Here is a 27,908-nt window from a genome sequence, read left to right on the forward strand (position 1 = left end):
TGCAGGAAGCCGGGCGGCTACCGGCCGGGAGGAGGAGCGTGCAGATTTGAGTGGCTCAGCGCGGCGGGGGCCAGTACTACTTACCCCAGTAGTACCTCGCCGCTCCGCCCTGGAGTGACGCCCTCCGCCCATGGGCCTGGCCGAGGGCAACCGGCGGGCGGCGCGGAGGAGGCGGCGGCGGCAGGTGGCGCGCAGCAGGGCCGGAGCCGGGCCGGGTCATGGCCGCCTCGGAGCGGCTCTGCGAGTTGTGGCTGCTGTACTACACGCAGGTGAGGCCGCCCCGCGCCGCGCCCGCGGGGCCCCCCGCTCTGCGCGCCCCGCACCTGCTGCACCTGCGCCCCGCGCCGCGGGGGCCGGGGCCCGGGCCCGGGAGATGCGCTCGCGCCGGGCGTGCTCGGGCTTCGCACACATGCGTGCGTCCTGGCCCGCCGGTGCCTCTGCACTTACACCTGGGGGACAACCCTCGCGGGCGCGCACCTCCTAAGAGCCTCTTGGGTGGGGACCGCGCAGCCTCAGTCGTGCCGAGGAGAAGGGCTTGGACCCAGATGGCCCCGCACGTCCCCCTTTTACAAATGGGGAAACTGAGGCCAGAGGGGGAAAACGAAAGGTTGGCAGGGTCTGGAGGAGCGGAGAGGCTTAGTGCGCATTTGGTCTTGCCCCTCCTGTGGGTGTGGCCCCGTTGGGTGGTCACGGCCTTCCGGTGTGAGTGAACTGGGGGTATCCAGCGGGGGTCCCTACTGCGAGTCCCATTTAGACACCATCCCTTCCCCAGAGAAAGGCAGTGATGAGCTCCTTCCTGACTCCTGGCGGCCCCACCCCGCCCCCAGGGCCTGGACCCCAGATCCAGGCAGAAGGAAAGGTTTGCCTTAGATGCTGAGCGTGCGTACAGGGGTGAGCCAGGAGGGATGTTTGAAAGGCATGGAGGGACGCCCTTTCCTCCTGAGCTCCGGGTCTTGTCTCAGGGGCTGCCTCAAGTGGCCTCAGAAGGTGAAGGCAGTGACTGACCCAGGTGTCTGTCAGAGCTGAGAACCTGGTGTCCCCCAGACTCTGTGTCTCACTCACACAGGCCCCCACTTTCCTTCTGCATCCACAGCAGGGAGAAATCCCAGGATAATGTCCCCCTCCCCTTCACCCAGCACCAGCCTCCCTCCCTGCACCTGCTGGCATCTTGCTCCTGGCTCAGGTGCGCCCTGGGCACAATGGACTATTGTGTGCCCCTGATCTCGTCACTGGGGGGAAGTTCATGCTCAGATCAGCTGGCCCTCTGTAAAGAGGCTGTCCAACTGTCTCCCAGGACTACAAGCCGGGTTTGGGGCCCCAGGGACCTGAAATCCAGGCCATAAGGGCCACAGCTTCTTTAGTCCACGCAGGTGGTGAGAGGTCCAGGCCCCTGGCAGGAGGTGGTGTACGGAGTAGTCCTTCTTTGGTGTGACCCAGGGCAAGCTCTTTACACATCTGAGCTTCCCTATCTGGAAATTTGGCACAGCCTGGACCTCAGGAGTGGCCTGTACTCTGCAGAGGGGTAGCCAATATGACTGGTCCAGGTCAGAGAAGGCTCCTGCTTCCCTGGCCCCATTGGGTTCCCTAACCCCAGCCTGTCTCCGTCTCCAAGGGCTGGTCTTTGTGAAGGAGCAAAAGATGCAGAAGGAAACCTGCCCCTGACCCTCATGTGTACGATTGCCCCGTGGCCATAGGCAGGTTCTTGGTCCTCAGTTTCTTCTCCTGTGACCAGGTGATGAGTCTAAGGGATGTTAATGGTGGGTCTTCAGGCTGGGTGACATGCTACTGGGGGAAGGTGCCTCCTGGGACCCCTTCTAGATGAGCTCTGCAAATGGTCAGCCCCCTTATTCCCCCAGGAGGTGTTTAGCACCTCTCTGTGCTGATTCCCTCCACCCCCCAGCTCCTTACCTCACAGGGCAGGTATGGGGCACATGCTGACTGGCTGTAGCCTTGGATGCCTGGATAAGCAGGGGGCAGCCTGGGGCCTGGCAAACAAATCCAGGATGTGAGTGTGAACTGGGAGCCAGGTGGGGCCAGGCTGCCTAGGGAGAGGAAGCTCTGCACTGCCTTCCTGCCCACTTGGTGCTGCTCCTGCTCCCGGAACACTGTCCCCACCCCTCTGCTGGCTCCCAGGGAGTGGTGGCTGTGCTATTTGGAGCCCTGCTAGGGACCAAGTGTGTGTGTGCTTGGGGGGAGGGGATAAGATAAGGTAAAAAGTTGAACTGATAAAGGGTATTAAGAGACCCCTGAGTTGGCCAGCCACTCAGCCAGAAGGCTTCCCCAATACCTGTGCCCCTCCCTTCAGCAGTGAGAGCTGACATCAGCTGGCAAACCTGTTTCCCCAGTTGTGGGTCTTGGTCCGCCCTGGGGAGCAACCCCCTTTCCGCTCTTCCTTTCCCCTCACAGATCCCTGGTTCAGACCCTCCAACCGCCTACCTCTGTGGGCCCTGCTCAGCTGGGGGCCACTAGTGGGGGAAGGGGCTGTGGGTTGTTCCTGAAGGAGGAAGGAAGGCCACATCATTCAGTCTGAGTCCCTCAGGGCTCTAGTGGGGAAACCAAGGCAGGGTCATACCAAGGTCATCAAACAAATTTGGCGCAGAGTCCCACAGAGCTCGAGCCCGGCCTCCATCCTGTGTTCCTTTACCCAGGAAAGGTCTGGTCCTATGGGCAGGAAGCCTCAGGTAGGTCTGCACAGACTGTTTTCTCCACGTGGAAGCTTCCTCCCCTTTCCCCAAACCAAGCTGGCTTCAGCCTAGGGTGTCCCCATTTTAACCCTCATTAGGCTTCCATGGCTCGGCAGCACCTTACTTTTTAAAAAAAAATATGTTTTTATTGATTTTAGAGAGAAAAGCAGGGAGAGGGAGAGACAGAAACATCAATGAGAAACATTGATCAGCTGCCTCCTGCATGCCCCCTACTGAGGATCGAACCCACAACCCAGGCATGTGCCCTGGCAGGAACTGAACTGGTGACCTCTTGGTGCATGGGTCGACGCTCAACCACTGAGCCACACCGGCATAGCACCTCACGTTTAGTAGGTGCTCCCTGGGTCCAACTGAATGGCTGGACAGAGAGAACCACAGCAGTGACCAATCAGGAAGGCCACCCAGACGAGGCTGAGCTTGGGCCTTGAGGGCGGCGGGCCCGAAACAGCAGGAGCAAGAACATGACAGGGGAGTGAAAGGGAGGCCTGGGGATGGGTAGGGCCATATCTAGAGGACTCCACCCACCAGGGCTTCCCCAGGGAGGGCATGGGAAAGGGGTGAGAAGGTAAGGGGACTAGGGACAGCACCCTAGAGGCTGGCAGTAGGGCAGCATGTAAAAATTATGCAAAATAACATGCAAATGAGTGGCCTCTTTTCTGCTGGAGCAGTGGTGTCCCTCAGAAGCCCCCCCCCCCAATGAAAAGGAGTACTTGCGGGGGAACACCAGAGCTGAGGGGCAGTCAAGGTCACAAAGGTCAGGATAGGAGGTACATTCAGGTTACAGGTGGGGAGCCCAGGTTGAACTCTCCAATTTTGCCATTGAGGACTCTGTTCCAGGGAGGTGAGGTCAGAGCTGGAGTTGACCTTGCTCTGCCCACACCTCCCTGGTTCCTCACCCCTGACTGGGGACCTCATGGAAACCTGGCCAAGCCCTCTGCTCCCTCTAGGGACTTAGCTGGGTCATATGTTTTCCTGTGCCTCAGTTTACCCTCTTGTAATGGGAAAAAGAAAGGTAGAGTAGCTCCGTACCTCACAGGGGCAACCAGGGCTTCTTCCTCCCTCCCTTCATTAACAAGGCAACTAAAGGGGGCAGGACTGAGGTGTTGGGGAGAGTAGCAGAGCCCAGGGGCTGGTAATCCCTGGAGTTGTTATGGCAACTGGGGAGCTGATGTGGTATTGTGGGGTCCCCATGGAAACCTGGGGACCCTGAAAGGAAATTCCTGGTTTCCATAGTGATAGGACAAGGGTAAGATTAAGCCCTGGGTCGAGTGTTATGGAGATCAGAAGGTCCATCCCTTTCAAGATCCCCTCCCCAAGGAGAAACTGGCCCAGCCACCTGGGCACTTGGGCCACACTCCTCAGTTGTCCTTGCTTTTGGCAAAGTTCCTATCTTCCTGCTTCATTCCTTGGTCCTCCAAGTCTGACCTGCATGTAGTCCTGGTGTAGTCAGAAGCCACTTTCTACTTGGCATTGCCATCCCCCTCTTGATGCTGAGTGGGGAGACCCCTAGGCTGGAGAGAGGTCAGAGGTCATCCTGATCAGACCCTACCCTGTCCCGTATCAGTCTGCCTCTTCCAGGAGATGAGGTGGTCACTACCACTCAGGCAGCTATGACCAGGAGGAGTTGCCACTGTGGAGCTCTAATCTCTCCCTACCCTGCTCCCAGCTCTTGTCTGGGGCCCACTAAGATGCTCCTATTCCACCCGCCTGGGACAGCCACCTGGGGAGTGGCCCACGAGACCTTGGCTCTGCCAGTGAGCCAAGGTCTGTCACTCATCTGTCACTCATGGAAGTGGGTGAGGAGAAGATGAGTGTTGCCCTAGAAAGCTCATGCCCTGGATTTGGGGGATGAGCTCCCACTGACCTAACCACGTGCTGGTGGGTGTAGTGGGAGAACCTTTACCAGTTAAGCAAAGGGGTGATTTTAAAGAGGCACCTGAAGTGCAAAGAGACTAATTAATGTTAAGTAACAAGCTACCAAGTGTGCGACCAGGTCTGGACTCTAGAGCCCATGCCCTCAAGCACGTTCAACTTGGCAACTCCAACCTCTGAAGCACCAGACAGGGTTGGATCTTGGGGAAGGTCCTGGCTCTGATGGGGAACATTTAGGCAGAGGAAACATGGACAACCAAGCAAATGCAGACCTGTGGGGGCAGGACAGTATCATCACTGGGCTGGGGTATCTAGGGAGCTGGAGAAGCAGGCCCTGCTTGGGCTAAGGTCTGGAATGCCAGGCTCATCAGGTGAGCCTTTGTCTTCTGGTTGGGGTGGGGGGACGTGGTCAAATTGGGGCTTCCAGGACCCACATTTGGGTGAGAGATGACAGGGGGTGGTTTAGGGGTAAATGGAGGGGGGATGGTGTTGGAGCAATTTTGAAGGTAGACCAGGATCAGTGGGGTCACTGAGGCAGGAGAGAGGGATCATATGGTCAGCTTGGGCTGGCTGGCTAGCAACCATGAGTGGTCCTGGCCTAGAACCAAGGTCTGGCTTTCAGCATCTTCAAAGGTGCAGCTGAGGCTGTGTAGTGGATGAGGCAGCCCCTCTGGGAACCCCAGTTACACATCTGCAGTGGGAAGAGTCCAGAAGAAATGGTCTGAGAGTCCTGGCCTGCTCTGGTGTTTCAGGGTTGACCATTTTGGTGTCCTTGCTGCAGAGATTGGAGAGGTTCACCAAAGGTAACTGACAGAGAGTCACAGTGGTGTGGGCCTGCACCTTGGTGGCCCTAGCCCCTCTCTGAGTTGCCTGGGCCTCAGATCTGTGACAAAATGCACACTGAAGGTGCCCAACCACAGGGCAGAGGGCTTCTCTGCCTAGGTTTCTTAGGGGCCTGGCTCAGTCTACTGGGGTCAGGCCCCCTTCCCTGGGGTTTATTCAGTCCTGGCCCCGTGGTCAGGGGTGCACATGTGGCAGAAATTAGCCATCCATCCAAAGGCAGCTCTAGACATCCTTGGGTTGAGGTCCGTGGCCCTTGGGGAGCAACCTCAGACTGCTGGGTGCTGCCCATGATCTGGTCCTTGCCCCTTCATCCATCTCCAGTCTAGTCCCTGGCCTCCCCCTCTGCCCCTAGGAAAGAAAGTTGTCTTCAGGGCTCAGCTGGTTGGAGCAGGAGCTCCAGACGGGGCCGGCGTGGAGGGAGAGAAGGCAGTATGGGAGGAGCGCAGCTCCTTGCCCTGAGAGGGCTGAGAGCTTAAGGCAGGTTAGAGCTGGGCTAGGACTTATTCAGCTGGGTCCCTGGAGCAAAGAGACCAGCAGGGCCAGGTGGGGAGGCCAGGACACGGAAGTGGGTGGGGTAAATGTATGGGTGAGTCCTGCACATAGTCCCTTGGCCTGAGGCCTTGGACCCAGGTTAGGGAGCTCCTGGTACCTTGAATGAAGGGCACTATAGCAGTAGGGGTCAGAACCTGGGCCTAGATAGGTCTGCCCTGACTCCAGGCCCTACCTCTGGTGCTCGGCCAGGTCCCTCATAGCTTCTCTTGCTGGGCCCTGGGTGCCCTGGGCCCCCCACATCCCTGCGGTCTGCCGGGAGGAAGCGGCCCTCCTCCCCCACCTCCAACCGTGACTCTGCGCTTCCTGCCCCCGGCTGTGGCGGGAGGGGACGTTTCCCGTTCACGCCCAAGTTTCCCTGGCAGCACCCAGACTTGGGCTCAGCAGCTGCCCCTTTTACCCATGGAGCCAGCACTGGGGCCTGGGGTCCAGGTAACCAGTTAGGGTGGGCGGAGGCTCACAGGGTGAGGTAGGCCTTCTGGCTGTACATGTGGGGAATGTGCGTATGCATGGGTCTGCCTGGCTGATAGTGCACATACACCCTGGGATCTGCAGTCCAGGAAGGTTTCCTGGAGGTGGTGGCTGCTGAACTGGAAGAAGGTGGCAGGAGAGAGCCCAGCCCAAGGCTTTGGGTCAGGGTTGGCTGGTGGGTGGAAGACCTCCAGCCCTGGCATCAGTGTGGGCCATAGCCATACCCCAGGCATGTATACACTTAAGCTCCTCCCCTGCCTATGTCAGGCCTGCCTGGGTCCTGAAAGGTTAGGGAGGTGGGAACGAGACTAGAAAGCAGATGGGGGTGCCTGGGAGAGTTGTCAATATAATACAACAATCTTCTGGTGCTGACCTTCCAACTTCCTGTCCTCCCTCTTCCCCCACCTATATCCGTTCCTGTCTTTCTCCACCCCCACTGCTCTGCCTCCACTCGCTGTCTACCCCACGTCCACCTCCATTCACTCTCCACTTCTGTCTCTATCCCTTTGTCCCACTATGGTCACTGTTCCCCTTCTATCCCCACCCCTGTTCCCCCACCCCTGCAGAAGGACCTGGGTTACCTGCAGCAGTGGCTGAAGGCCTTCGTAGGTGCCTTCGAGAAGAGCATCTCACTATCATCTCTGGAGCCACGCAGGTGAGGCTGGCTCTGTAGGGGGGGGAGGCTGAGGGGTCCTCAGCACCCCAGTGACCCCTTCCCCTGCAGGCCGGAGGAAGCAGGTGCGGAGGTGCCGCTGCTGCCGCTGGACGCGCTGCACGTGCTGGCGGAGCAGCTGGACCAGGGGGATCTGGAGCAAACGCTGCTGCTGCTCAAGCTCTTCATCGTCCTCTGCAGGTGGGTCCCTGTTGTCCTCCCCAAGGCCGGGGGACATGGAACTGTGGGCCAAGGGGCGCCAGCACATTTGTACACGTGACCTCTCCCATCGTTCCCTCCCCAGGAACCTGGAGAATGTGGAGGCAGGCTGGGGCCCGGTGCTGGTGCCCCGGGTGCTGGCACTGCTGACCCAGTTGGTGGCCAAGGTGAGGTGGGCTCTCTCTAACTGGGGGGGTGGCAGGTGATAGCCAATTCCAGCCAATTCCCTCCCACCTCTCTCCCACTACAGCTGAAAGGATCCCCAGCACTGCAGGAGTGCGAGGGCCCCAAGCTGGAGGAAGTGGCCCTGCATGCCCTCCTCCTCTGTGAGGGCCTCTTTGACCCCTACCAGACCTGGCGGCGCCAGCAGAGCGGGTGAGAGCGGCCCCCCACCGAGGACCCCAGATGGCTGGGCTGGGGAGAGGATGTGGGCGGCTGCTGTGGCAAAGGTGTGGAGGTGGGAGGGGGCTGTGTGCAGGCTGGTGAGGGCAGGATGACCAAGGAGAGCGAAGTGCCTGGCCTCACCCTGCCCCTGCCCACCCTGTCACTGCCCCCAGGGAAGTCATCAGTGCCAAGGAGAAGAGCAAATACAAGTTCCCTCCTGCTGCTTTGCCCAGCGAATTCAGAGCCTTCTTCCCAGGTCAGGCTCTGCCCCCAGACCTGCATCCCTTCCTGCAGCTTCCCATTCCTTACACAGGACTGGACCCAGGACCTGCTTAGTGTTGGTTGCACTGGGGGGTGGGGGGGAGAACCCTTCTGGGATTCAGGGGCAGAGAGGAGAGAGAGGGCATGCCTGGGCAAAATGAGTAATTTTTTTCCGGGCTGCAGTGGAGGCCTGGCATCAGGCGGGTACGTTGATTTCCTTCCCCCTTCTCTCCCATCTCCTGGGTCCCCCTAACCACGTGTACCCCCCCCCACACACACACACACTCTGACCTGGACCATCTTAAAACTCCCTAGTCCAATCCCTTTGTCCCTGTGGCCTCCACCTCGTTCCCACCCCTCATCAAGACAGTGTCTACACTGGGTATTATCTCCACTTCCTACTCCCTCATTCCTGGAGGAGTTGACCCCCAGGATGTTTCCTGCCACCTGTTCTCCCTGGGGGTCCTCTTCTCCTGGGTCCCCTCTTCTGTTATCAGAGGGAGACTGGCCAGTACTTTAGGTGGGTTCTGGGTGGGATACTGCTGGATGGGGGCAGCTGGGCTTGGGAGGCTGTTGGTCTATTGGGATAAAAAGTATCTTGTCTCTGGATGTCCCATGGAGCTGCTGGCCTGGGTCTGGAGCAGGGACAACAGCTTCAGGAGGGAAAACATCCTTGGGGAGCCCCCTGCCTCCATTGTCCCACTGCCTGAGTACTGTCCTCAAAAGAAACTGGGTTTTGTTCCTGCTGCTATAAACGCCCCAGCAGTGGCCTGACACCCTCAGGACTAAATCCTGCTCCTCCCCACAGCCTTTCTTCCCAGCCCCACTTGCTCCCTGTACCTCAGCCATGGTCCTATCATTCCTAGAATGCAACTAGGCAACCCACCTCCGGCTCTTTGCCCACTGTTTCTTCTCCCTTTGCAGGCCCACTGCACTCCCAGGCCTCACCTCTAGAGTCCTGCGCCCATTAGGCCTCGCACCCTATCCCACCTGAAGCAAGCCAGCCCTGCTTCTACCCCTCCACCCCCATAGCACCCATGTGACCCAGGGCTGGTCCTTCCTGCTCTCTAAGTTTCAGTCTGTGGCCTGGCATCCTGTCCACCCAACATATGACGCTGTGAAAGCCCCTAAAAGTCCCCGGTGGGGGCATGGGTGGGGGTGGGGGGCATCTGTGTGCTAGACACAGGCAGAGTCCCCAGAGCAGGTCACTTGGGGAAGCTCCAACTGTCACAGGGCGGAGGGGCCAGGATATTTGCATCTGAAAACCTAAGGCCTGGGTTTCCATGGGGAAGCTGGGTGGGGGGGATGTACTCACCACAGGGTCTCCACTTTGGGGCTTAAGGATCTAAGGAGCTGGCTAGGCTCTCAGGGCAAGGCCATGTTCCTTTCTAAGCTCCCCAAAAGAAGGACTGTGTTCCCCTGAGACACCCTAGTGGAGAACCATGACTTTTTCTGACCTCAGCTCAGAACCAGGTCTCCTCCCGCAGCCCCCACCCCCACCCCAGGGCTCCCACCTCTTGTGTAGACATAGATCCACATCCGTGCAAACTTGGTGACATTGTCCTTCCCTGCCCACTCCACCCTGCCCAGAGAGCCTGCAGGATGCAGATCGGCTGCCTCCCATGCTGTTGCTGCGTCTCATCCACCTCTTTGGCGCTGTCCTTGCAGGAGGGAAGGTAGGCTAGGAGGAGCCTGCGGGCCAGAGGGTAGCTGTCTCAGGGTCTCCGCTGGATGAGCCCCCTCACCCATTGCCCACCTCTGTCCATACCTGCAGGAGAATGGGCAGGTGGCCGTGAGTGCTGGCTCTGTGCAGGGCCTGCTGGGAGTGGTGCAGGGCTGCGGCCGTGGGCCAGCCCAGGACTCCCGCCTAGTGTCGCTGGCTCTTGAGGCACTGGTGGGCGCAGTACATGTCCTGCATGCCAGCCGCACACCGCACCGAGGTCCAGAGCTCCACGCCCTACTTGAGGGCTACTTCCGAGTCCTTAATGCTGACTGGCCGGCTGAACCAAGCCCAGGCCCTGAAGAGGCCCTTGTCACCCTACGAGTCAGCATGCTTGGTGGGTATGGACTCCCAGGCTCTTGGGGAGGTGGCACTGGGAGGTGAGGGCCCAAGTGACGATGGGAAGACTGGACTGGGCAGTAGAGGGAAGGTTTAAGGCTGACTGTAGGTATTGCTGGGAGGGGATTGGGCAGGGCTGACCCTTGACCCCTCCACAGATGCCATCCCCATGATGCTGGCCTGTGAGGACCGACCTGTGCTCCAGGCCACCTTCCTCAGCAACAATTGCTTTGAACACCTGATTCGCCTCATCCAGAATAGCAAGGTGGGCGGAGCCCAGGCAAGGTGGAGGGCCTGGAAACCAGAGGCTGGGGGAGCCATGTGTGGGTGCTGAGATGCTGCTGAGCAGACTTGGGTGGCACCAGGCTGGAGGAGAGTGGCTGGTGGGATGGCCTCCAGTGCAGTGGGAGGGCCTGAGACTGAGGATGGCTCTGTACCCACAGAAGGGCAGTGTTGTGGAAGGACAGGAGCACCCCTAGCCCCTTGTTTCCCCTTTCCCCAGCTCCAGGTCCAGGGGTAGGAGAACGGCTCAGCAGTTTGGATGCAGTGCCCACTCCTGCCCATTTAACTACCCGACTCTGTCCCTCTGAGCAGGGCATGGGTGGCTCATTTCCCTCCCCTTCTCTAGGACCTGGTGGGGCACTCAGCCTGGGGCTCCGGGTGCATCCACCCCTTTGGGCAAGTCCTGGCAGCTACTGCAGGCCCTGCTCTAACCCTGCCCCTCCCTCATCTTCCTTCTCTCTCCTCTGCCTCCTCCACCCTGTGTCCTCCCCCTTCCCCACAGCTATATCTGCAGACCCGGGCGCCCCCTGAGGGGGACAGTGACCTAGCTACCCGGTTACTGACCGAGCCCGATGTCCAGAAGGTACCACCTTGGGGCTGACCAGCTCAGGCACTCACCTCCCTGGGCACCCACCCCCGGGCTCCCTCTTTGAGCCCTTCCTGCACTATGCAGGGGGGATGAGCAGATATGTGTAAGGCCCTGTGTGGCCTAGCAATGGGGCTGGGTGTCCCATTGTCCCATGCAGTCTCACCTACTTTCCACATCTCTAAGGGAACTGGGCAGGAGTGATCTGTGGTGTCCTGCCTAGTATTGCTATTGGGAGCTGGGAATTGGCTGTGCCACACTAGAGGGAACCTTCGAAACTCAACCACCTGCACCCATTTCACAGAAGGGAAACAGCCTAGATAGTTATGCAGGGATTCGGCTATAGTCATTCCCAGAAAAGGAGGTCCCCCACATGGGGTCACTTCTTTCTATGGATCCTTGTGCCTGCTCTGTGAAGGCCCCTGGGAGTCGCCGCCATCCCATCCCCTCCTGAGGTGCTCTCTGCCTCACCTTGCATGGGCGCTGGGATGCTGCAGAATATCAGGGGCCCCGGGTGGGGCACCTGGCCTCTGGTGGCTCGATGCTTGGGAGCAACCTCCAGAGCCCCGCCCTGGCTTTGTCCTTCTGGGCAGCCCCCCGTGCCTGTTGCACTGGGCTGTTTTCTGAGAGCCTGCATGTCTGTTCATCTACGAGGCAGGTGAGGCAGGCGAGACCCCTGGTCTGTAGATGAGGAAACAGGCCTGGAGAGGGTAAGAAGGTGGCCTGAGGTCACTTGGAGAGTCAGGCAGAGCTGGGGCCAAGGGCCTTATGGAGCCAAAACAAAGCCTAACACCTGCTGACAAACTTTCCAAGCCCACCTGAACCCTCACCCCCCTCAGGGTAGGGCAGGGTGAGTGAGAGGCATGCCTCTGGCTGTCTTGGGTTCAGCCTGGGTGAGCCTCAGTGTCCCCACTTTGATTTAGTGGGCAAGGGGCAAGGTAGGACTCAATGGTCTCGAAGGTTCTTCTGGTTTTAACATTCTGTGATTGATTACCCTTTCTATTACCCTAACCCCCTGTCAATCATAATGGGTAATGGGGCACTTGCTGGCCTACCTGCACATGTGTGTCTAGCTTGGGTGGGGATGGGTGGACTGGGGCCCATAAGCCTACCAGACAGAGAGGTATGGCCAGGGGTATGGCCAGAGGGTCCACTGTTGATCTGTCCCAATGAGGCCCTTCCCAGCCTTGGTTCCTTCCCTGGCCTCTTTGTCAGAGTGGCTCTTGCCAATCTGGTCAGAGAGGGCCCTCGGGTCAGCAGTTCAGGCAAGGAGTAGAGGGCCTGAGCTCCCAGGCCCCCAGCCAGCTCAGCCACCTGCCTTGGGGCACCTGCTCCTGGCCCTACACCCCCTTCACTGCAGGGTGCTGCCATCTGCGATGCTCTGGCTCCTGCCTCTCCTGACTGCCCCTCCCCACCCTAAGGTACTAGACCAGGACACAGATGCCATTGCAGTCCACGTAGTCAAAGTGCTGACCTGCATCATGAGCGGCTCCCCGTCAGCCAAGGTGAGGACGCTACCTCTGCCTGCAGTAGAGGTGTGGGCTCGGAGCTATAGTGACCCCATGGCCCCAGAACTGGCTTGGTTGGTGGCTATTAGAGCAGGTGAGCTGGAGAGGTTCAGCTCAGGCCACTGGGTGGGCATGGTCATCAGTCAGTCCTGGAACTGGATCTCCTGGGTCAGGGCTGGATGGGAGAAGGACACTTGTGGGCCTTCTGAGGTGGACACGGCGCCTTGCCCCTGCCAGCATAGTGACCCGGAGGCAGAACCAGGCGAGGGGAGCCCTGGAAGCTGCTGCCTTCTCCAGGGTTTCTGTGTGGTGTGAGTTGGCCCTGGGTCCACTTCCATGTTCACTTCCTCGCCTGCACAGGAGGTGTTTAAGGAGCGCATCGGCTACCCTCACCTGCATGAGGTTCTGCAGAGCCACGGTCCCCCCACCCACCGACTGCTGCAAGAGCTCCTCAACATGGTGAGGGCGGCAGGGGCAGCTAGGACTGAGTCAGGGCTACCATGTAAGGCCAGCTCTCCACCTTGGGGGTCTGTGTTGACTATGGCCAATACATCCTATGACCTGTGGCTGACCGCATGTGTCAGCATCCCTGGGGTGAGGATGCTGGGCTGCATGGGGCCAGGAAGTTCCTGCATGTTAGCAAGTTCCAGGATTACCCTGGGGACACGCAGTTGGGGTTTAGGCCAACCCAGACCAAAAGCCAAGTTTCGGGGGTTAATGGGGCTGAAGGACTGTCATTAGTGCTGATGGTCATCCATGTGCCTCTGACTCTCCTGAGCCTCAGACACAACCTATGAGCAGAATGGGGGGGCACATGTTGCTTTCCCATTATTTTAAGCAAGTAAACAGAGAGGAAGTCCCATTGTTGGCAGCTTACCTGCTCCATGCCAGTTGCCCAGGAACTATGACTCTCTCTCCACCCGCAGGCTGTGGAGGATGACCACAGCATTTGCCCACCACCGCCAATCTGCAACGAGCAGCCGGTGCTGGTGCTGATGCAGTGGCTGCCGGCGCTGCCCACGGCTGAGCTGCGGCTCTTCCTTGCACAACGCCTGCGGAGGCTCTGTGACAGCTGCCCCGCCAGCCGCGCCACATGCGTGCAGGCCGGTCTGGTGGGCTGCCTGCTGGAGACGCTCAGCATGGGGGTAGCCCTGGGGACCCGCTGCCAGGAGCAGCTGCTGGCACTGCTGCAAGCATTGGGCCGCGTGTCACTAAGGCCCTTGGAGCTGCGTCGCCTGCTTCACCCCCCGCCAGGGCTGGACTCGGAGCCGGGAGGCGCCGAGGCAGGGGGTGCCCGACACGCAGGAGCTGTCATCCGCGCGTTGTCAGGCATGGCCCGGCACCGGGGCCCTGCGCGAGCCCTGCACTACTTTGACCTCACGCCCAGCATGGCGGGCATTATGGTACCTCCCGTGCAGCGATGGCCAGGAGTTGGCTTCACCTTCCACGCCTGGCTCTGTCTGCGCCCCACGGCCGCAGCCCCCGCCCTGGCCCCCGCCCGGCCACTGCAGCGGAAGCAGCTGTACAGGTGGGTGACGGCCGGGTAAGGTCGCAGCGCAGGGACCAACGGGCCAGCCAGCAGGCGTAACCGGCTCGGCCTGTCCCCAGCTTCTTCACCAGCAGTGGCTCGGGGTTTGAGGCCTTCTTCACGGCGGCTGGGACCCTGGTGGTGGCCGTGTGCACCCGGAAGGAGTACTTGACCGTGAGCTTGCCTGAAGTGTCCTTTGCCGACTCTGCCTGGGTGAGCCCCCGTCCTCGTGGCCCAGGTGGGTGGAAGGGGCACCAGGCACCAACCAGCGGTCTGATGTGTGGCTTCTGTTCTAGCACTGTGTGGCCATCGTCCATGTGCCTGGGCGGCTCTTCAGCCAGAACCTGGTGCATGTCTACAAAGATGGCCATCTGGTCAAAACAGCACCCCTCCGCTGCCCCTCCCTCAGTGAGGTGCGCTAGGCAGGGCTTGGGGAGGCTTTGGGTAGCTGGGGGGGGGGGACTTGAACAGGGTGGGGTCTGGAGCCCTTGAGTCCCTTCCCCAGGCCTCAGACTTCAGCCTCTGGGGTCTGTGCAGCATGGGGGTCACTGTGAGGAACTGGACACAGGTAGAACCCCAGGCTTTGCTGCGACCTGACCACTCCCCCAACCCTGGCCCCGCAGCCTTTCTCCTCCTGCTGTATCGGCTCCGCTGGGCACCGCACGACGACCACCACCACCGGGCTGCCTGGGCCACCAGTCCCCTCTGCCCTGGCTCACGCCCACCCCTCCCTCATCCGCTCCCAGTCAGTCCCGGCGACCGCAGGGCTTGGCTGGGGGTCCGGGCTGGTGGCCCCCCTCCAGGAGGGCAGCATCAGCTCCACCTTTGCAGGCACCCAGGACACTCGGTGGGGAAGCCCCACATCCCTGGAGGGCGAGCTGGGGGCCGTGGTCATCTTCCATGAGGCCCTGCAGGCAGCGCCCCTGCAGGTGCTGTGCACCCTGGGTATGCAGCCCATCCTCCTTCCTGGCCCCAGCCCCCACCCCAGTATCCCAGAACCAGGTGGCTGGGAATTATAAAGTGCCCAGGCCAGAAATTAGGGGTCTCGGGGAAGAAGGTGTCCCTGGAAATCCTCTGATCAGGGCTGTGCATGGGGCTTGACTAGAGGTTCAGCCAGGTCTGAAGGCCCCTGTCAACCCCACAGGGCCCAATGAGACAGCACCCTTCAAGCCCGAGGGTGAACTGCATGAACTTGCTACCAAGCTGCTCCTCCATTACTCACCTCAGGTACTGGGGGGGACGGCAGTTGGCTCAACTCTGTTACCTCCCCTTGGCTCCCACACTGTCTGCCGCCCTCTCCTCCATCTGACCCTTGCTGCCTGCTCACCCCCTGCCCCCAGGCCTGTAAGAACAACATCTGCCTGGACCTGTCCCCTGGCCACGGGCTGGATGGCCGCCTGACGGGCTATAGGGTAGAGACCTGGGACGTGAAGGTGTGTGCAAAAGGCGTGAGCATGGGCACATGTGTGTCCAGGGCAGGCTGGGGAGGGGCACTGTGCCCTGGGAGGTATTTAGGAGACCTGGGTTTAAGGGAACAAAACTTCCCTGAACCCAGGTTCCCAGACTGGAGGGCGTGCTGGGGTGGAGTGGGTTAGGAAATGGCTGGAAGCTAGCTGCCTTCTCACAGCAGGCCCCCTGCCCCTAGGATGTGGTGAATTGCGTGGGAGGCATGGGTGCCCTGCTGCCCCTACTGGAGCGAGTAGCTGCACAGCCCCAAGAGGCTGAAGCAGGTCCAACTGAAACACATGACCTTGTGGGGCCTGAGCTGACCTCTGGCCACAACACCCAGGGCCTGCTTCTCCCACTGGGCAAGTCCCCAGGTAAGTGTTCCTGGTACCTGGTTTGCAGGGAGGAAATCTTGGCATGATGGGGGTGGGCGGAGCTGGAGTGCCTGAGGTCTCTGTGGCCACTAGCAGGCCCTTGACACACATCTGTCCCCTTCCTGGTGGCCAGCAGAGGAGCGAATGGAGAGGAACGCAGTAGCTGCCTTTCTGCTGATGCTGCGGAACCTACTGCAGGGCCACGCTGTGAACCAGGAGAGCCTGGTACAGTGCCAGGGGCCTGCTATCATAGGGGCCCTCCTGCGCAAGGTAGGCCTGCTTGGGCATGTGGGGAGGGGGCTGGGTGAGAGGACCAAGGTGCCATTAGTCAGGCAGAGCCTCCTGGGAGAGGTGGCATTTGAGTGGGGCCTTGAAAGGCTAGGCAGGGTTTGGCTGAGGGTCGGGGGGAAGTACCAACGCAGGCTGGGACAGGAGGCTGCACAACAGAGACAGAAGGGAGCCACTGAGGGGTTCTGAGCAGGCAGGGAGCTTGTGTCCATCTGTCTGTGCAGCGCAGAGTGGAAGCTGGGAGTCTCAACAGCGGGTGGGCAGGGCCTGACATCTCACCCCAGCTCCTTCTGCTCCAGGTCCCCAGCTGGGCCATGGACATGAATGTGTTCATGTCTGCCCAGCTGCTGATGGAGCAGGTGGCAGCTGAGGGCAGTGGGCCCCTCCTGTACCTGCTCTACCAGCATTTGCTCTTCAACTTTCACCTCTGGAGCCTCAGCGACTTTGCTGTACGCCTCGGTAGGTGTGGAGACTTGGGTGAAGGGACACCGCCAGGCAGGGTGATGGTGGAGGTTCTAAGAAGTTATAACTCTACTCTGGATGACCTGAAGGGGCATATTTGTCCTGGGGCATCTGAGGGAACATGACCCTTCCTGGGGATATCTGGTAGGAGGATCAGAAAGGGCCCAGCTCTGCCTGGTGACCTGAGCCCTCTGCTGATGCCCACTCAGGCCACATCCAGTACATGTCCAAGATAGTCTGTGAGCACAGACAGAAACTGCGGAAGAAGTACGGGGTCCAGTTCATCCTCGATGCCCTGCGTACACACTATGGGTAAGGCTGGTGAAGGGCAGGTAGCCAGGGGGCTGACCCAGTGGCCTCTGGCTTTGGGAACAGGAACATCCAGTCTCCCAGCTCACCTGAACACTCTCCCTGTTCTCTCCCCTCTGTACCCCTGCTTTCTCCGTGCCCTGGGTGGGTGTGCCTGCTGGGAATGGTCCAGCCCGCAGCGGGAGCGCCCCCTAGCGGCTGATGACCTGTGCACGGTGCAGACTTCACTCCTGCGCCTGGCGCGTGAGTTCCTGGTACCAAGCTCCCCCGTTGATGACATGCAGGTTGTGCTGAGTTTTCTGGCAGCTGCAGGTGATGATGGCCAGGTAGGCTGAAGGTTGGTGACAGGGAGGCTTGGGTGAGGGATGGAGTGTGGACCACGTGGGGAGGCCCTGCCCAGTGTGAGCCTTTGTATCCCCTAGGTGCTGGGCGCCCTGGACCTGCTGCTGGCACTGCTGCAGGGCTCACCAGCACAGGAGTCCCTGGCTGTCTTCCTGCTGGAGCTGGGAAACCTGGAGGTGCTGCTGGCACTGCTGGTGCGGCCAAGGCCACCGCCCCTGCTGGCCGACCGAGTCTGCAAGGTACACCCAGCCCACTAGCTCCTGGCACCCCATTTGCTGTGACCCCTGCTTGAGGTCCAGGGAGGTGCAGCAGGCTTGGGGCTGCCAGAGGAAGCTGCCTTTGAGGCCTTTGTTGGAGCCACACACCTGCGTGGTGACTCCCCCTCCTGCAGTAACGTCCCCGTGATGACGCCCCCCCCATACACAGATCCTGCGCAGACTGCAGCACAATGAGCGCTTACCTGAGCAGAGCCGCCAGCGGCTCCGGCTTCAAGAGTGTGGCCTCCAGGGGCTCGTCGCCTGCCTGCCGGAGGGGGCGGTTTCCCTCGAGCTCTTCAAGGGACTCTATAAGCTGTTCCTGGAGACAGGTACAACCTGGTTGGGGCCAAAAGGCAGGCCAGGTGGAAGGGTGACATGGATCCAGGAACAGGACAGGTGGGAATAGGGAAAGTATTGGTGCAGGGGCCGAGACTGGGCCAGCAGGGGAGTGTAGCCCCTACTGGGGTCAGTCCCTCAAGCCCCCTCTGGCCATCCTCCCAGATTTCCTGAACCTCTCAGATCTGATGGCTATGGTGCAGCTGTCCCTCCAGGCTGACCTCAGCATCCGCCTGTACATCTGTCGCAAGGTGAGTGCGGGAGGTGAAAGCTTTGGGGGAAGGGGCAAGGGAAGGGAAGATTTCTACCCTGAGGACTCACTTTGTCTGCCAGTGGTGAGGGGTCTCTGGAAGCCTCCTCTGCAAAGGCTCCAGGACAGAGGTTTGGGGGCGGATCTTTTGGATGAGTCCCTTACTTGCTGTGCCCTGGTCCGCAGCTCTTCCACCTGATCTACAGACCGCCCAACATTGTGCGGTTGCTGGCCCGACAGGCCGGCTGGCAGGATGTTCTGACCCGGCTGTACGTGCTGGAGCCTGCCATGGCCAGCAGTCCCCTGCCCTTTCCCCCAGAGCTGCCCGCCTCCCCAGAGCCAGCCTTACCCAAGCCACTCACTGAATCACCTGAATCTTCAGACGTCTTCCTGCCCTCAGAGGCCTCCTGCCCCAACCCTGATGCCTTTTACCAAGCTCTCTCCCCGTTCTGCGCACCCTTTGACCTGGTCCTGGAACGGTCCAGCGTGGACTCAGGCAACATTGCTGGTGGCGGTGGCAGCAGCAGCAGTGGGACTCTCACTCCAGCCAGCCAGCCTGACACACCTTCCCCACTGGGAGGGCCCCGGCCCTTCCCTGCTGCCCCTGGCCGCCACAGCTCCAGTCTCTCCAATGTGCTGGAGGACGGCAGCCTCCCAGAGCCCGCCTTCAGTGGAGATGACACCTCTAATACCAGCAACCCTCAGGTGAGGCGGGCCCACCCTCTGCCACTGCATGGCACTAAGGGAGAGCACCTCTGGGCACAAGGCAGGCAGCCTAGCCTTTCCACAGGTGTAGCCCTGTCTCATCAGGGCTGCAGCTGCAAGTGGAGTCCCAAAGTAGGGCGGAGACTTTACAAGGCCTGTGGACAGCTCTAAGGATCCTGCCTGGTGCTTCTGGGCTTGGGGACGGGCCTCTGCTTATTCTATGGCATTCTTCCAGAGAATTCCAGGGCAGTTCTTGAGGCCTGTGAGGATTGAAGTCTAATTTTGTGAACCTCCTGATCCTGTCTTAGGAGTACCTGAAACCCCAGTACTCTCCTAGGCATCCAGGCTGTGGCTGAGGCCTCTGCACCATTCTTCCAGGCCTCAGAGCCAGGGCGTCTGTTAGCTCAATGCTCTGCCTCCTATTGTACCTACTAGTGGTGGGCAATGGGAGTTGAACAGGGATAGTGTGGGGTAAGCCGGATCCCCTTTTCCCAGCCCATACCTCACACCACCCATTTGTGCCCACAGCAAACCCCTGAGGAGGAGCTGTGCAACCTGCTCACCAACGTGCTGTTCTTGGTGACATGGCGGGGCGTGGAAGGTAGTGATGAGGTCGCCTGGCGGGAACGTGGCCAGGTCTTCTCAGTGCTCACCCAGCTGGGGGCCTCAGCCACACTTGTGCGCCCACCAGACTGCATCAAGCGCAGGTGAGGAGGCATCTCAGGAGGTGGGGCCTCCAGGGGGCCTGCGGATAGGCAGGCAGTGGAGAGACACCTGAGTCCCTCACCCATTCCCAGCCTCCTGGAGATGATGCTGGAGTCAGCCCTGACTGACATCAAAGAGGCCCCTGCTGGGATGCTGGCCAGCCTCAACCAGCAGGTACTTTGGCTGCTGCGCCTGCTGCAGGACTTCCTGTGCTCCGAGGGTCATGGCAACCAGGAACTGTGGAGTGAGAAGGTGAGCCAGCTCAGAGGGGGATGAGCTTTGGGAGCACAGGTGTTCTCCTGAATCTGCGGGCGCCTGGTCTGGGGGGATGTGTACATGTGTGCAGTCCTGGGTGGGTTGGCACAGGTGTCTGAGCATGGACTTGTCTGTATGTACAAACCCAACCTGGCCCCCTGCCCAAACCTTACCTTGCTCCCTTCCCATGGGTTCCTGCCTCATCTGGTGATGGCTGCTGGGGATATGTTGTGTGGCAGCTCTTTGAAGGCGTGTGCATTCTGCTTGATCGCCTGGGAGCCTGGTCACACCTGGCCAACGGCACAGCGGATCTCCGAGAGATGGCACAGATTGGCCTGCACCTCGTGCTTGGCTATATCCTGTTGGAGGACCCAGAGGTGAGCACACGGTGCTTGTGGGGGAAGGGGCATGACTTATGTAGGGAGCTCTGGGAGCAGCCAGGTGCCACCCACATTTCCCTTTTGCCCCCAGCTGCACTCCCAGGCCTATGTGAAGTTGCACACGCTGCTGCAGACTGCAGTGCCCATGCGCTGGGAGGAGGCCTGCTATGTGCTCTCCAAGTTGGAGGCTGCACTGGCACGGGTGCTTAACACCTCCCCCTGTGAGATGGCCACTGAGGACCCGGAGCCCCCAACTATAGCTGCTGCCTCTGTGGATCGCTGCTCGTGGCTGGTGCCGCTGGTGCGAACGCTTCTGGACCGAGCCTACGAGCCACTGGGGCTGCAGTGGAGGCTGCCTTCCCTGCCACCCACCAACGGCAGCCCCACCTTCTTTGAGGACCTCCTGGCCTTTTGTGCCACACCCGAATGGCGTCACTTCATCGACAAGCAGGTGCCTGGAGGTGGGGGCACAGGAAGAGAAGTGGGGGCTGGGAGCCCACATCGAGCACTGGTCTCCTTTCCCTGCCCAACCCTCCAGGTGCAGCCCACCATGTCCCAGTTCGAAATGGACACCTACGCTAAGAGCCACGACCTCATGTCAGGCTTCTGGAACTCCTGCTACGACACACTCATGAGCAGTGGGCAGCGGCTGCAGCGAGAGCGGGCACATAGCCGTCGGGTTTTCCAGGTGTGTGCCTGGCTGGGGTGGTGCCTGGGAGCTGCTCCACGCCTGCACCCAGAAGACTCCTGACCCGCCAGGACAGAAAGCAGCCAGCAAGACTCACCCCTGCTCTTTCCCCCACCCCTACCCCCAGGAGCTGGTGCTGGAACCCATGCAGCGGCGGGTGCGCCACGAGGGGCAGCGCTATGCCACAGCTCTGAAGCAGCAGGCCACGCAGCACTCTACGGTCCTGCTGCACTGGGGGGCGCTGTGGCGTCAGCTCTCCAGCCCCTGCGGGGCCTGGGCCCTGAGGTGGGTGGGGCTCGAGGCCGGGGCAGGCTTGGGAGGGAGGGTTGGAGGGACCTGGAGAACCAGACTGCCTCTGGGGTGAGGCTTGGGAGGAATCACCTGGGACACCTCCGCAGAGATCCCCCCACCCCCCGGTGGAAGATGTCCAGTGCCGAGACATACTCACGCATGCGTCTGAAGCTGGTGCCCAACCATCACTTCAACTCTCATCTGGAAGCCAGTGCCCTACGTGACAACCTAGGTGAGACGGTGTGCTGAGTTGGGTCCACCCAACCTCATATGCTGTCCTGCCTATTTCTGGCTGAGCACCCTTGGGCCCATTGCAGGTGAGGCTCCCCTAACACCCACTGAGAAGGCGTCGCTGCCTCTAGCAGTAACCAAAGAGGCCAAAGTCAGCACCCTACCCGAGGAGCTGCAGGAAGACCAGCTGGGCGAGGATGAGCTGGCTTCACTGGAGACTGTGTGAGTGGGACTAGGAGAGAGCTGGTTGGGGTGGGGGCCACGGTCTGCTGCTCCATGTGTGCACGCCTGCTGGGGATTGACCCCCAAGTCCATTCCCTCTTCTGCTGCAGGGCTAAACACCCTAAAGAGACTCCCAAATAAGGTGGGGGGTTGAGGATAGATATCTCACAGGATAGTTGCTCTTTCAAGGCTAGGCACCCCAGAGAAGGACTGAGAAACACAAACCAGACTAGGATGGGGGCCCATGGGAGTGGGCAGGGGCTGAGTGAAAGGAAGCTGGGGGCACAAGTTGGTGTCCTGGCAAGACATTCAGAGACCCAGGGGCAGGAACTTGGGTCAGTCTGGACGCTGACAGTCCCTCCCCTATGACTCAGAGAGTGTGTTACTTGGGCTTGTTGGGAAGGGCGTCCCAGAGCCTAGGGCCTGAAGTGGGCTCTGACCCCCAGGATGGAGGCAGTGGAACTGGACCAGCAGCATGAGAAACTGGTGCTGTCAGCTGAATGCCAACTGGTCACAGTGGTGGCTGTGGTCCCAGGGCTGCTGGAGGTCACCACACAGCACATATACTTCTACGATGGCAGCGCTGAGCGTGTGGAAACTGAGGAGGGTGCGTTCTGATGAAGCTGGTTGGAGGGGTGGCAGGAGGTGGCAGGGGTGGGCTGTGGTCTGGCGGGGCCAGGTTGAGTGATTCCTGCACCTGCTGCCCATCCCCACAGGCATTGGCCATGACTTCCGGCGCCCGCTGGCCCAGCTGCGAGAGGTCTACCTACGGCGTTTCAACCTGCGCCGCTCAGCACTCGAGCTCTTCTTTATTGATCAGGCCAGCTACTTCCTCAACTTCACAAGCAAGGTGGGTGGGGCTGCAGCCTCATCTCCTTGCCAGCCCCCAGGCCTCAACCCTGCCCCATCCCACCCCTCACCCAGTTACGGAACCAGGTCTAGCTCTTCTTTATTGATCAGGCCAGCTACTTCCTCAACTTCACAAGCAAGGTTGGTGGGGCTGCAGCCTCATCTCCCTGCCAGGCCCCCAGGCCTCAACCCTGCCCCATCCCACCCCACCCCCAGACACGGAACCAGGTCTACAAGTGGCTCCTGAGTCTGCGACCCCCTACCCAGGGCTACCTAAGCAACCGCTCCCCGCAGGAGATGCTGAGAGCCTCAGGCCTTACCCAGGTGAGAGCCCTGGAGCGTGAGGGGTGGGTGCGGTCAGGGCCCTGTGGTTGGGAGGAGTGCTGGACACCTCAGCTGGCTCACTTCTTGCCTGCGCTTGCCCCCCAGAAATGGGTACAGCGTGAGATATCCAACTTCGAGTACCTGATGCAACTCAACACCATTGCGGGGCGGACCTACAACGACTTGTCTCAGTACCCTGTGGTGAGGGCCCATTCCATACCTCCACCCATCCTTCTCGTCCGCCAGCGCTGGTTCACCCAAGCGTAGGCACTGATGGGGGAACAAACCTTGAGCTTTGTCCTAGTGGGTGCGGCCTAAGGCCTGGCCTTTGTCCCCTGCCCCCCCCCCACACACACACCCAGGCCCACTCTTGTCCCCTCCTGGCCTGTTTTTCCTGAAGGGAACCCTGTCCTGGACCGTCTGTCCTGCTCCCCTGTACCCCCTCCAAGTGGAGGGTGCCCACCTATGGGCTCTGCCCATCTTCCTGAGGGTGAGGGCAGGGCAGAGTGGGCAGGTAGGCCATCAGGACCCTCATGCAGCTCCTGCCCGGGGTGGGCGGCCAGTTCCCCTGGGTCCTACAGGACTACGTGTCCCCAACCCTGGACCTCAGCAACCCGGCTGTCTTCCGGGACCTGTCCAAGCCCATCGGTGTGGTGAACCCCAAGCATGCCCAGCTCGTGAGGGAGAAGTGAGCATGTGGGCAAGGCTGGGCTCGGAGGTTGGGATGGGCCATGCGAGGGCTTCTGCTGACTGCCCCCTAACTGTGACTCCAGGTATGAGAGCTTTGAGGACCCAGCGGGCACTATTGACAGGTTCCACTATGGCACCCACTATTCCAACGCAGCAGGCGTGATGCACTACCTCATCCGCATGGAGCCCTTCACCTCCCTGCACATCCAGCTGCAGAGTGGCCGGTGCGGCGCAGGGTGTGGCGGGCGGGTGGCAGCTGGTGGGGGGAGGCCAGCATTTGAGGGGAAGAGGCAGGTCCTCCGGACATCCTGGGCCCTCTGTCTCTCTGTCTTTTTTCCCCGCCATACCTTCTCCCTCCCTGTCCCCACTCTCGCCACCTCACTTTGGCCCGTGCCCCTCCCCCAGCTTTGACTGCTCTGACCGGCAGTTCCACTCGGTGGCCGCAGCCTGGCAGGCCCGCCTGGACAGCCTGGCTGATGTGAAGGAGCTCATCCCAGAGTTCTTCTACTTCCCAGACTTCCTGGAGAACCAGAACGGTAGGAGCTGGCCTGGGAGACACGGGCCGAGGTGGCCAGGGAGCAGGTGAAGACAGCTGACCCCGTCCTCTGTTCCAGGCTTTGACCTGGGCTGTCTCCAGCTGACCAACGAGAAGGTGGGCGACGTGGTGCTGCCCCCGTGGGCTAGCTCTCCCGAGGACTTCATCCAGCAGCACCGCCAGGCTCTGGTGAGGACATGAGCACATACAGGCAGGCAGTGGGGCTGAAGGTCGGGGTTAGAGGTCAGCTGTCTGTCCCTGGACTGACCGCCCCTCCCTATCCCCAGGAGTCCGAGTATGTGTCCGCCCACCTGCACGAGTGGATTGACCTCATCTTTGGCTATAAGCAGCGGGGGCCGGCTGCAGAGGAGGCCCTCAATGTCTTCTATTACTGCACCTATGAGGGTAGGCAGTGCCCTGGGTTTAAGTGGAAGCTGGGCACAGATAAGGGTGAATGCAGAGGGCACAGAGGGAGTCCTGACTACCCTGCCTACCCACCCAGGGGCTGTGGACCTGGACCACGTGGCAGATGAGCGGGAGCGGAAGGCTCTGGAGGGCATTATCAGCAACTTTGGGCAGACTCCCTGTCAGCTGCTAAAGGTAAGTAAGGCCAGCTTGCAGGACAGTGGTAAGGGGCGTCCATGCCATGGTGTTAACTGACCACTCATCCACAGGAGCCACATCCAGCTCGGCTCTCAGCTGAGGAAGCAGCCCAACGCCTTGCACGTCTGGACACTAACTCACCTAGCATCTTCCAGCATCTGGACCAGCTCAAGGCCTTCTTCGCGGGGGTGAGGAAGGCCTCAACTTCTTACTCTTACCAACCTTTGGGGCAGATGGAAAACCTAAATCAAGGTCACTGATATGGGAAAAGAAGTGAACATGAGGGGACTATGGGAGTGTAGCTGGGGTACCTTCTTCATGAGGGCCAGGACAAGTGATGACTCACTTAGCCCTCTCTGGAAGCCTTAGGGAGACCAGAAGGAAGGGCATCTGGCCTTGAACACTCCCTCACCTTCCTGTCTACATCTCAGAATGCCCCAGACCTGACTTTTTTAGGCTATCCTCTCCTGCCAGCAGGCGGGGGCACAAGGAGTAATGGGGTGGGTGGACCAAGGCTGAGACCAAGCTTGAGACTCTGGAAGGATCTTCCTTGTCTATCCCAGCTTCTTACTCACTTTTTGAGATGCCCTCCTGAAGACCCACTGGTGTCATGCGTGTTTCTCAGAGGGACCTCAGCCTCTGTGACACCCAACCTGTGACCCCTGGGGGCTGAGGGCAAACGAAGCAGTGGTGCTCCAGGGAACAGATAGTGTAGTGGGGGCTCTGGCTGACCTCTCGGACATAGCTAGCTTGCCCTGTACCCCACAGCTTATCAGTGATGGCGTGCCCCTGGTGCTGGCCCTGGTTCCCCACCGGCAGCTCCATTCCTCTATGACCCCAGACCTGCTGGTAAGTGCACTGGGCAGAACTCCACCCAGCTCCACCCCGTCTCTGACTCAACCTCAAATCTGCCTCTGCCCCATCTTGCTCACAGGTGACCGTAAGTGCCAATGGGCTGCTGGGCACCCACAGCTGGTTGCCCTATGATCGTAACATAAGTAACTACTTCAGATTCATCAAAGACTCCACCAAGTAAGAGAGAGGGCTATGGGCAGGGGTGGGTGTCTCCCCACCTAATCAGAATGCTGGCCAGCATTGGGTCTGGCCAAGGTCTCTGAGGGCCTAGGTGTCCTATGTGGCCTGGCCTCACCTGTTATCCCCCTTATTGGGTCAGGGTGCAGCGACTGCTGAGTGGCCCATGGGTACCGGGCAATGGTGTGAGTGGGCAAGCCCTGGCAGTGGCCCCCGACGGAAAGCTGCTGTTCAGTGGTGGCCATTGGGATGGCAGCCTTCGAGTGACAGCGCTACCCCGGGGCAAGCTGTTGAAACAGATCAGCCGCCACCTTGGTATGAGCAGCCTTGAAGCTGGGGGTGGTGCAGGTCAGGGTAGTGGTCTGAGGCTGGCCAGGAAAGGTGTGACTACTCTGTTCTATTGGACCTTTCCTTCCCCATGCAGACATAGTGACCTGCCTTGCACTGGACACCTGTGGCATCTACCTCATCTCAGGCTCCCGGGACACCACGTGCATGGTGTGGCGGCTTCTGCAGCAGGTATGCCGGGTGGGCAGCTTCATGGGGCCCCATAGTCCAGAACTGCAGCCCACCTACCCCTCAGTAGGCTTCCAGTCCTGTTATTCTCTCTTCTCCTTCCGTCCACTACTGTGAGCAAATCTGGGGCTCCACAACCCGCCAGCTCTCTGGCTTTGCACAGTGCCCTCACGCTCCTGAGCCTTAGCCTTCTCATTGAGGGGCCAGGATAATGGGATGCCCCCAGTCCTGAGACAATCCTGGCTTCCTACAGGGTGGTATCTCGGTAGGACTGGCATCAAAGCCCATACAGGTCCTATACGGGCATGAGGCTGCAGTGAGCTGTGTGGCCATCAGCACTGAACTTGACATGGCTGTGTCTGGATCTGAGGTATGTGTGTATGCCTGTGCCTAGGGGAGGCTGAGTTTGGTGGGCGCTGTGCCTGGTACCCAGAGAACCCTGCCTAGTACCCTAAGCTGCCTTCCTACAGGATGGAACTGTGATCATCCACACTGTACGCCGTGGCCAGTTTGTAGCAGCACTACAGCCCCCGGGGGCCATGCTGCCCGGACCTGTGTCCCACTTGGTGCTGGGGTCTGAGGGCCAGGTTGTGGTGCAGAGCTCAGCGCGGGAGCGTCTAGGGGCTCAGGTATGAGAAACAGGCACCCAATCAAGACAGGGGTGGTTGGGATTCTGTCTCTGCTGACACCTCCTGCTTCTTCCAGATCACCTACTCCTTGCACCTGTACTCAGTGAATGGGAGGTTGCGGGCTTCGCTGCCCCTGGTGGAACAGCCCACAGCCCTGGCAGTGACAGAGGACTTTGTTCTGTTGGGCACAGCCCAGTGTGCCCTGCACATCCTTCACCTGAACAAGTAAGCCCCGCTACTTAGGGGTTCATGGTCCCTCAGGGTGGCGGTCACTGGCAGAGGATACTAGGAGGTGCCCCGAGGACCCACACCCTCTTTGCACGCCCCTGAGCATGTCCTGCATGTCCTGTTCCTGACCCCTCACCCCCCAGCGGGGAGCTCTTGCCCTTGGCCTCTTAGCCACACACCTGTGGGAGACCTCTTCATGTATCAGGGTTTCAACTGAGCCATCCTTCAAATGAGGGCAGCCAGGGCATACAGGAGAATGACGCCTGCCGGGTGCCAGGCTGCCTTGCGGTTGCGAGTTCGTGTAACCCTGTATCGCCTCCTTCCCTCCAGACTGCTGCCGGCCGCGCCTCCCCTGCCCATGCAGGTGCCCATCCGCAGCATGGCTGTGACCAAGGAGCGCAGCCACGTGCTTGTGGGTCTGGAGGATGGCAAGCTTATCGTGGTGGGCGCGGGACAGCCCTCCGAGGTGAGGCTAGGAGCCGGGTGGGCCTCCGACGGGCCGGGCCGGGGGTGAGGGTCCCGGCTGACTCCACCCTGCTCCTCCCAGGTGCGCAGCGGCCAGTTCGCTCGGAAGCTGTGGCGGTCCTCACGGCGCATCTCGCAGGTGTCCTCTGGGGAGACCGAGTACAAACCCGAAGAGGCCCGCTGACCACCTGCCCGGTGCCCAGCGCGGGCTCTGCCCGGAGGGCGCCCACTCTGGAGTCCTCGAAGCTGTGGGCCGGCACTCAGGGGTGGGGGTGCCCCAGCCCCCCCAGCTCAGGGATTGGCGGGCGGTGTCACTCCCGGAAGTCCCGCCCCTCGCCGGCTGAGGGGCAGCCCGGAGTCCCCGCGCTGGCCCCAGGGACCGCACAGCACTTTTTGCACAGTCTGGGGCGGGGAGCCCAGCCTCCTAAGCCCCTGCTCCGGCAGAGCACAGGGTCGGGCTGCGGCCTTAATCCCTAAGGCGGCCCCCGCTCTCCCACTCTCCGCAATAAACCTGCCCTGGTTTTGTAGCTGCTCCGCCTCCGAGTGTGCGCGCGCGCCGCGTCTCAGCCAGCCCAGG

The 27,908-nt window shown here is 60.5% G+C and overlaps 1 protein-coding gene across 1 annotated transcript; it reads left to right on the top strand.

The window, feature by feature from the left end:
• The first annotated feature begins 46 nt into the window (after positions 1-46).
• NBEAL2 (neurobeachin like 2) lies at positions 47-27,862 on the top strand. The gene is made up of 55 exons (XM_081160258.1): positions 47-269; positions 7,007-7,095; positions 7,165-7,293; positions 7,397-7,478; positions 7,562-7,686; positions 7,869-7,951; positions 9,547-9,632; positions 9,731-10,013; positions 10,174-10,280; positions 10,800-10,880; positions 12,305-12,388; positions 12,752-12,850; positions 13,318-13,919; positions 14,000-14,132; positions 14,216-14,332; positions 14,543-14,864; positions 15,064-15,146; positions 15,260-15,352; positions 15,565-15,739; positions 15,876-16,009; positions 16,327-16,486; positions 16,699-16,801; positions 16,971-17,124; positions 17,221-17,379; positions 17,567-17,726; positions 17,899-17,984; positions 18,170-18,688; positions 19,217-19,395; positions 19,486-19,645; positions 19,888-20,025; positions 20,120-20,479; positions 20,567-20,716; positions 20,844-21,001; positions 21,115-21,239; positions 21,325-21,460; positions 21,907-22,067; positions 22,177-22,310; positions 22,526-22,633; positions 22,739-22,834; positions 23,197-23,321; positions 23,407-23,547; positions 23,729-23,859; positions 23,938-24,047; positions 24,146-24,263; positions 24,361-24,458; positions 24,533-24,649; positions 25,230-25,310; positions 25,396-25,493; positions 25,636-25,808; positions 25,918-26,012; positions 26,263-26,379; positions 26,480-26,638; positions 26,715-26,863; positions 27,197-27,332; positions 27,414-27,862. The coding sequence occupies exons 1-55, from the start codon at positions 219-221 to the stop codon at positions 27,513-27,515; spliced, it is 8,154 nt and encodes a 2,717-aa protein (XP_081016384.1). The 5' UTR covers positions 47-218; the 3' UTR covers positions 27,516-27,862.
• Positions 27,863-27,908: the final 46 nt, after the last annotated feature.

Source organism: Miniopterus schreibersii (assembly GCF_964146895.1).
Source record: "Miniopterus schreibersii genome assembly, chromosome: 15".
Lineage (NCBI taxonomy): Eukaryota > Metazoa > Chordata > Mammalia > Chiroptera > Miniopteridae > Miniopterus > Miniopterus schreibersii.